At 40.4% G+C, this 9119-nt stretch overlaps 1 protein-coding gene across 1 annotated transcript in view; it reads left to right on the forward strand.

The window, feature by feature from the left end:
- The window catches only part of MMP27 (matrix metallopeptidase 27), an 11999-nt gene continuing 2880 nt past the window's right edge, over positions 1-9119 (forward strand). The window contains exons 1-7 of the mRNA XM_006775256.2: positions 1-102; positions 1163-1401; positions 2502-2650; positions 2740-2868; positions 6967-7128; positions 7305-7425; positions 8686-8816. Of these exons, the coding sequence (XP_006775319.1) occupies positions 1-102; positions 1163-1401; positions 2502-2650; positions 2740-2868; positions 6967-7128; positions 7305-7425; positions 8686-8816 (1033 nt within the window). The remainder of the gene's footprint in view (positions 103-1162; positions 1402-2501; positions 2651-2739; positions 2869-6966; positions 7129-7304; positions 7426-8685; positions 8817-9119) is intronic.

The raw sequence follows: 9119 nt of genomic DNA on the forward strand, positions 1-9119 counted from the left end.
ATGAAGAACCTTCTGCTTCTACTTGTGCTCTTCACAGCGTTTTCTTCTGCATTTCCTACAGAACAAAAGATGGAAGATGAAGAAAACATGCACCTGGCTCAGGTACTGGCTCAATAAATGTTATTAATGACTATCAATAAAAAATTCATTTTATTGATTGTCCTGGGACTTAAAAAGACAGAAAAATACCTACAAAAGAATCCTGAACTCTCTTGTGAGAAGGAGCTGCTTTTTATTTTCCTAGTTCCACGGACATCAAGGATCTATGTGTGGGGGTGGAGAGTGAGAGTGTGGGGTTGGGGAGACGCAGGATTGCTACACCTTTGAGCAATGATAACAAGTGAAGAGCTGGTGAGCAGAGAAAGGGGACAGCCCTGCAGAAAATGGAGCTCCATATAAAGGTATTTTAAGCCTGTTCAGCTCAGTGGATAGAGCGTCGGCCAGTGGACTGAAGGATCCTGGGTTTGATTCTGGTCAAGGGCACATGCCCGGGTTGTGGGCTTGATCCCCAGTAGGGGTGTTCAGGAGGCAGCTGATCAATGATTCTCTCTCATCACTGATGTTTCTACCTCTCTCTCTCTCCCCCTTCCTCTCTGAAATCGATAAAACTATATTAAAAAAATTTTTTTAGAAAAAAAAAGTATTTTAAGACCAGCTAGGAGGTGCCAAATACAATTTGGATCCCCTTATCCTTCTATGTATGAAAAATACACTGCTTTGGAGATTCCCTCTAAAAATCAGTCCAGCTGGTTTGCCATATTTGGTTAAATCAATTAAATTTGCCAGATGAATAACATCTATCTAGGATGTGTTTCAAAGAAACGCTAAAATGAATGTCACAGTAAAAATGTGTAAGATATGTAATCATGTAACACATAGAAGAAGCTTGATTTTCTTCTGTGGAGGTTTGGAGTTTTATGGGTTGAGTGGTTTGGCCAATTCTGATGACACATGGCTCTACAGTTCTTGGAAATTGGAAAACAGGGTGACTATTTTCTTTCCTCTTTGTTTCCTTCTTATTTCTCTTGCTCCTTCCTTGTCCTCATTGCTTATTTTCCTCCTCCTCCCCCACTGCCCAAAAGGATTTCAGACAACTTTGTTTTATCCTGAGATGGAAATTTGCTTTCCTGTAGTCTGTGCCGTTTTTTCTCTTTTCGGTCAGGCATATCTCAACCAGTTCTACTCTCTTGAAATAGAAGGGAGCCATCTTGTTCAAAGCATGAACAGGAGTCTCATGGATGGCAAACTTCGGGAAATGCAAGCATTTTTTGGGCTGACAGTGACTGGAAAGCTGGACTCAAACACGCTGGAGATCATGAAGACACCCAGGTGTGGGGTTCCTGATGTGGGTCAGTATGGCTTCACTCTCCCTGGGTGGACGAAATACAACCTCACATACAGGTAATGCTTCTGTCAATTTATTTCCCTCCAGTCCCAAGGAACAGGAATATCATCTCCAAAGAACAAAAATAATAATAGTTTATTTTACCGCACACTTCCTATGTGCACGGCGCATTCTAGATTTCATTGATTTACCTTCCCAACAAACTGTGATGTAAGCACCACTGTTTTTACCACCTTAAGTACAGGGAACATGAGACCAAAGGTTATTTGCCATAGTCAAGGTTACGTAGGTCTTACCAGCACACTGGCTCTGGCAGGTGTGCCCTAAAATTCTCTAGCCTCTGCCACCTCCATCTAAGTCCAGGATCAGATGCACTGCCATTTGATTTAGATGTTTGGAGGTACGGATGACGTGTGCTCAGGAGAAAATGGGGAGACCTTAGAGATGAGTGTGAGGCTGTCAAATCTCAGCTGGACTGCAGAGTGAAGTATGGAGTTTGCCTCCATGGACCTTAAAGACAGGGGCTGGCTTACTGGCAGGAAGAGGATGAAGTGCTCCTAGGGGCTGAGATATAGTCAGTGGCCTTGACCATCACTCTAGACCCCTCCCGGCTGGCCCTAAAGAGTCTTTCTGAAAGTTCTTCCTTCATCTTCTTGAGTCTTAGGGATTGAGTTAAAAATAGGGTTCGCAAAATAGGTAATATAAACAAAAGGAAAATCTTTTGCTGAGTAACTAAGTGTTAATGACTCTCAACTGACACTCTTAACGTACAACACATGCATGAGACTGATTTCCACAAGCCAATTGGGAACATCTCAATGCTTTTTAGAACATTTATAATACAGTCATACACACAGCAAACGCGTCCATGGGACGAATGCTTTCCCATTTAGAGTGTGATCTTAGGGAATTCATTTAACCTGTTTGAACCTTGTATGTTAAAGTGTTATAATACTACCTGATTAATAAGGCAGATGAGAGAGAATTGAAAAAGTACTTTATTTAAATAGTAAAGTATAACACACGTGTAAGTATAGCAGCATACCCAAAGTCACTGCAGCATCTGATTCATAAGATAGAAATTATTTTCTTGTGTAGTATGCATGCAAACATGCATGTATAGCCACCAACGGACATCTTTATGTTAATTTTTAAGAATCGTGAATTACACTCCAGATATGGCACGAGCTGACGTGGATGAGGCTATCCAAAAAGGTCTAGAGGTGTGGAGCAAAGTCACTCCACTCACCTTCACCAAGATTTCCAAGGGGGTTGCGGATATAATGATTGCCTTTCGGAACCGAGGTAAGCTTTAATATCGTGAGGAAAACATGGCTATTTCATCTCAAGGCTTTGAAGAAACTGACCTTTCCCTGCTTTGAATTTTGTCTCAGTCCATGGTCAGTGTCCTCGTTATTTTGATGGGCCCTTGGGACTCCTCGCCCATGCCTTTCCTCCTGGTGTAGGTCTGGGTGGAGACACTCACTTTGATGAGGCTGAAAATTGGACCAAGGATGGAGAAGGTAAGCCTAATTTTATTTATGAACAAAATTTTATTATTCTAGAGAATTCCTGAAAATAGTTTTGCAAGTAGTAGCTTTTTAATGGTCCGATTTTCTCACAAGTTTCCATATTTTCAGATGACTGATGAAAGCATTCAATATCTATTCAGACAATTGTGCTTGTATAATCAGAGCCTCAGCCACACAACACCTCATAAAGTTGCTAATCTTATTATAATCATAACATTCTCACTTACTCATATTCATTTATACACCCACAATGCCTGAGGGTTCGTTCTGTGCCTGGAATTATGCAAGGTGTTGTGGGAACCACAGGATTGTACTAGAAAAATTCCAGGCCTTCGGAGGTTCATGATCTGGCGGTATATAAGTTCTAGGCATATATACCAGCATACACGGCAGAACATGCTGTAGAAGTCATCTGTGGGTGAGGATTTTAAAAAGCCTCTACAGACGTGGTAATTTTTAGTTAGTGATTGAAGGATGGTGTGTGTGAACTCGTGGCTCGTAGAAGGTCTGTTTACAAGCATGAACTTCCTCTTCAAACTCTTACCCATCTGCTAACGAATTAGACGCTAATCTTTACATCTGATCCATTCCTTCAGAACAAGCGTTTGATTTTATTTCTCTTAAAGGGCCTCCTGGCCCTAAAATAAGGGGTATTTTATTACTTTTTAAATAAAAAAACAAAACTTTTATTAAAAAAAAACACTTTAATACACGAAAAACGTGCATCAAACAAAGGAGCTCAGGAGACTTTCCCCACTCTTTTTTTTTTTTTTTTTTTTTTTTTTTTTGTCACAGACAGCAGTTACCTTGGAGCTGGTATCTGGTGTCTAGGGTCCCAGGGAAGCAGAGGCTGTGGCTCTGCTGATGGGTGGTACACATGCCACAGTTCAGTTCTGACCAAGTAACTCCAGATAGTCTGTATGTCAGTTTTATACTTTCTGCAAAACTGAAAGCCAGTGACTCAGTATGGTTTATGGCCACTCACTGTAATGCAGGTATTCTTCCAAGTGCTAGTGAACAAGCAGGGTAAAACAGTCAGTGCATGGCTGGACTTCAGGCACCAGGGCAAGTCTAGAGTCGGTTGCTTCCATTGCCACAAAGGTTAGCATCACAGACAAGTGGGTGAAGGAAGTAGGGTTGAATGGGTCATGTTGGTTATGTATCTGCTGCTGAGACATGTCCCAATATTTCTTTGGATTTTCCCTAAAGGCAGTGTGAATATGTTCAATAGGCAATATCCTAGTATTTGCCAAAATCAGCATGACTCCCAGGATTTGCTTTCATATCTAGAGGCAGAGATTAGTCAAAGATTTCACCATCCTTTCATCCCTATTAAGTCCAATATTTAGTAATAATTACTATGACCCACAGTGCTATAAACCTTCTGCCAAGAGGGGTGGATGGGGTGGATTATTAAAACGTCCAAAGAGTTCTGGGTCCCACGTTGGCAAAACTTGCTTGAGCAAGTCAGGGAATAAATAGAGCCCTCCACCAAGTTCTGGGTGCAGAATCAAGCAACAGTACCCAAATAAATGGTTTGCTTCTTAACTACTTTATTATACTCTTCAAGGTATAGATTGTAAGCCCCAAGGAATCCAATTGTATGTCTTGTAGCTCACTGACATCAAAGGGGAAATATCTTCCCATTCTCTAATAAAAACAACAACAAAACCCTCATGCAAATGTAATCTCCAATTACATTGGGAATTTTAAATAAAAAAATTGGCAATAATATATGCTATATGATTACCTGCTTGATTGAAACGTGTAGGGTCTGTCTGTGGGAAAGGTGCTAAAGTCTTAGTATAACTTGCCTAAGAGCAATAGACAATAGTCATCTGTTAATCCCACTGCTTCCTGTAGGAAGAACAAGTCATTACATGGAAATAGCAGAGGGGCAAACCTACAGCTCATAGAGAGATTTTCCCAAGAATCTCCTAAAGCCAGGCCTGTATGTGAATGTGTATGTGCTACACAGAGACGTTCACCGAACACCTGAACAGGCTCTTTAGATGCTACTGTGTTGTGATGTGGAAAGAGCGATGGTCTGTGGTTTGGCAGCCCTTGGTCTCTTTTAGGGCCTCCCGTTTACTCACTACCGGAGGGACCCTGGGCATCTTGGTTAACTTTCCTGTGCTCTGTTTATTTATCTGTAAAATAAGGCTGATAATGCCATTCTTGCAGGAAGATGACACAAGTACCTGCCATCCAACACCCTGCAAAGCACTTGCCCATTGTGAACATTCAAAAGGTGTTTGACATTGATGATTATTAGTATTGATGGTAATGATGATTTATTTCCAGGCACAGGGGGAAAAAATATTCACAAAGGTACCAATGTATAATGCAAATTTTATGTAGTCACATCTCCAAGAAGACTGAGATGTTATACTTTTCCTACCGTATCATACATCCTGTAACTTTCAGCACATGATAGATGCTCTACACATATTTGATAAAGGAAGTCATTCAACATCCTCTCTGGCCCAGGCTCTGTGATAGAAATGGAGTATGCAATAGTGGATAAGACACAGACCCTAACCTCCAGGGTTTACAATCTAGGGAGCACACACTCTCAAATGGCAATTCAAATCAGTATGGTCAACATACGGATAAAGGGAACTATGGGAATGTAATAGAAGCACATCAAAGAAATTCACCCAAAGACAGATAAAGAAGCCAGGGAGGAAGTCACGTCCAGTCAGAGACCTGACGGCCAAGCAGGAACTCTGAAGGCAAAGTGTAGTGAAGAGTGCTCTGGACAGAATAATCCAACCAACTGAAGTGTTAGAACTGCAGTGGAAGAGAAAGCTAAAATGGTGAATAGGATTCAGATTATAGAGGGTCATGAAAGCCAGGATAAAGGTTTGGACCTCATTTAGATGACCTGTGTTTTAATTATTTTTTCAGTTGTTTGTCCCATCCCCTGTCCAGAAGCAAACCCTGTGATATCACCATCCAGACAAGGGGCAGCAACAACATCAAGAGCAGAAAAACATGAAATGCCATGTAATAATCCTTTTGTCATTTCATGTTCATTTTGTGCAAATATCATTGGACAAGGCTCCATCATGAAAGGCTCAGCCTTTTCCTTAGGATCCATAGGCCTAGTTCTAAGTCCAGGGGCAGATTCTAATATTTATAACCCTAAGGGCTAGTGACAGAGAAGTAAAAAGGCAATTCCACCATGCATAGTAAGATTTCCGGTATGGAGAAGTACAGGGTAACATGGTCTTATATAAGAGGTGTAGGTAACGATTCTACAAATACCTGCATAGCCAGCAACCATTGTTAAGCATTCACTATTGATAAGTTTTGCAGTCACCAGGAATAAAAGATGGTTAAGACATAGTCACTTGACCGAAAGATTCACAGCTTGGTGAAAGAAATAGACAATTGCTGTCCCTTAATGCGCTCTGCCAGAATTAGGCACTGAGTCTATGGAAGCTCAGAGAGGTACATTTAACTCAATCTGGGTAGGAGCTGAGGGGATAAGGGAAGTCTCATGAAGGAGATAGTTCAAGAGAAATAAGTAGGATAGCTAGGTAACAAGGGGGTACGAGAGGTAATATTCTGGGCAGAAGAAATGAGATATTAAGACATTAAGATTAGAAAGAACGTAGCATAAAGGAGAACTGCAAATGATTGAACATGGCTAGCTCATGGAATATGAAAATAAAATATGAGCCTGGAGAAAACGCAGGGACTAGACCTTACTAGTGAAAGGCTATATGTGAAGGTATTTGGACTTCACCCTACAGCCAATGGAGAACCTCTGAAGAATATGAGTAGAAGAAACAGCACATATAGCATAGCCTAGCAACAACCAAAGCTGGCAACTTCAACCTTTTTTAATACTATCCATTCCTGAGACACTTGATTTCTGCCATTTGCTTACTTTGGGTTGCATTTCTCCATGATATGACTAATACCACTGATTAATATTGAAATATTCCCCATATAAGTGATGATGCATATGTTACAAGAATTAACCGCTATAGGGCAAACCTTTAGTTACTTCCTAGTCTCAGGTGTAACATTCTCCTGTTGAGTGACTCATGTGCTCCTGTTTTCCCTGTTTTTGTTAAGGATTCAACTTATTTCTTGTGGCTGCTCATGAATTTGGCCACTCACTGGGGCTCTCTCACTCCAATGATCAAAGAGCTTTGATGTTCCCAAATTATGTCTCCTTGGATCCTAGCAAATACCCACTTTCTCAGGACGATATCAACGGAATCCAATCCATCTACGGTGAGCAACACCATACATCTGAGTATAATGTGAACTAAATGGGAAGGTTTCTAGAAGGAAGTTGAGAAAATCACTTCTTGAAATACTATCATGAAGAAAATATTCAGTTGGGTAAGATCCTCCTGTAGGTATTTCCACATGCCTTCTTAATTCTGGTATTTCTTTTCTCATCAAAGGGGGTCTACCTACGGCACCTGCTAAGCCAAAGAGACCCACTGTACCCCGTGCCTGCGACCCTGATTTGACTTTTGATGCTATTACCACTTTCCGCAGAGAAGTAATGTTCTTTAAAGGCAGGTAAACCCATTCCCTTAAATACCTTAACTTTCTACGAAGATTTTTCTATTCAAGAGATTTAGGGATAAAGAGGGAGTTGTGAGCATAGCAAGAATGTGTGCCTTTTACTTTTCATTTTATAATATCCCATACTGTTTGAATGTTTTTCTATGTGCATATATATCTTACTTGTTTGATAAATTGATTTTTAAGGTCTTTAAGCAAATTTTTAAATTTCCACTGAAAGTCAGCCTTCAATGATGTTTTAGCTAAAATAACACACCAATCTCGCGGCCTGTTGGAGATGACTTATAGAATTTCAGGATCCAATTGTTAAATTTTCAGAAATTTTGTAAACCAGTTCACATCCCTTTGGTAGCTTGAAACTGGCTATGGTTAGAGTATTTACATCCTGCAAATCAGAAAGTGATAAAAATTAAATCTTTTTTCTACCTGGAGAGCCCAATGTTAAACTCATATCAGCAGGCCATTTCTTAATGTTACAACAACAAAGTGTTAACTGTAGTAGGAAATCTCTGTGTATACTTTATCGGGCATTAATTGCAGCATGATGTGCCAGTTATGTACACCAGGCCTGTTTTTAGAAGAAAGTATAAGGACATATACCATCTAACAAGACATGGGACAAAAGGAAAGAATATTTGAAATCAGACTCTTTCCACCCATGACTATATAGCTCTGTAATGACATGCTCCTGATGCAGAGGCGAGAGACCACGTGGCAGGGGAGGGTTGCCAGCATGGGAAGGGGAATAGAATATAAGGACTTTTAATGTCTCATTCAGACAATCAGAACTTTCCAGAAGGGAAAATCTGTGGAAATACTTGGCAATGCCCACAATAATGTTCCTTCGTTCTAGCAAACACCGGCACCAAAAAGTTCTCAGAGTGCTTGGTGTTGGCTTAGAATGTTGAGTATTTCAGTTTTGGCAAAAATGAGACCAGTGAGCACTCCAATTTGGGTAGTAGATGAATTAAACTCCCCAAAACATCAAGTACTATTTATGAGGATTCCATGGAAAGTTTTCTACTCTACATACCCAAGAGAATGGGCACGAAGGTATGTCCTGACCTTGGTAGTCCAAAGAGTAGAATTGAACTCACAGCCACCTAACTTCACTTAGGGAAATTGTATTGAAGCTCTAAATTATTTGAGGAAAATACCAACCAATTAGATAAAAGCCAAGCCTCAGTTTAAAATATTCTCATGGACCCAGACATACATAGGCTGTGTGTAGAAAGTGTTTTTTGTTTAACACAGGTACCTATGGAGGATCTATTGTGATATCACCGATGTTGAATTTGAATTAATCTCAACACTTTGGCCATCTCTGCCAGCTGATATTCAAGCTGCATATGAGAACCCTAAAGATAAGATTCTGGTTTTTAAAGGTAACTTTTCCCATCATGATTTCCTTTCCCCTATGAATGCCTGTACTTAGGTTTCTGTTGTAAAGGATAACTATACAGCCCTAACCGGTTTGGCTCAGTGGATAGAGCATTGGCGTGTGGACTCAAGGATCCCAGGTTCAATTCTGGTCAGGGGCACATCCCCAGTAGGGAGTGTGCAGGAGGCATCTGATCGATGTTTCTCTCTCGTCGATGTTTCTAACACTCTATCCCTCTCTCTTCCTCTCTGTAAAAAATCAATAAAATATATTTTTTTAAAAAAATGTTACTTTACATTATTAATTG

Source organism: Myotis davidii, unplaced genomic scaffold, assembly GCF_000327345.1.
Source record: "Myotis davidii unplaced genomic scaffold, ASM32734v1 scaffold8, whole genome shotgun sequence".
NCBI lineage: Eukaryota > Metazoa > Chordata > Mammalia > Chiroptera > Vespertilionidae > Myotis > Myotis davidii.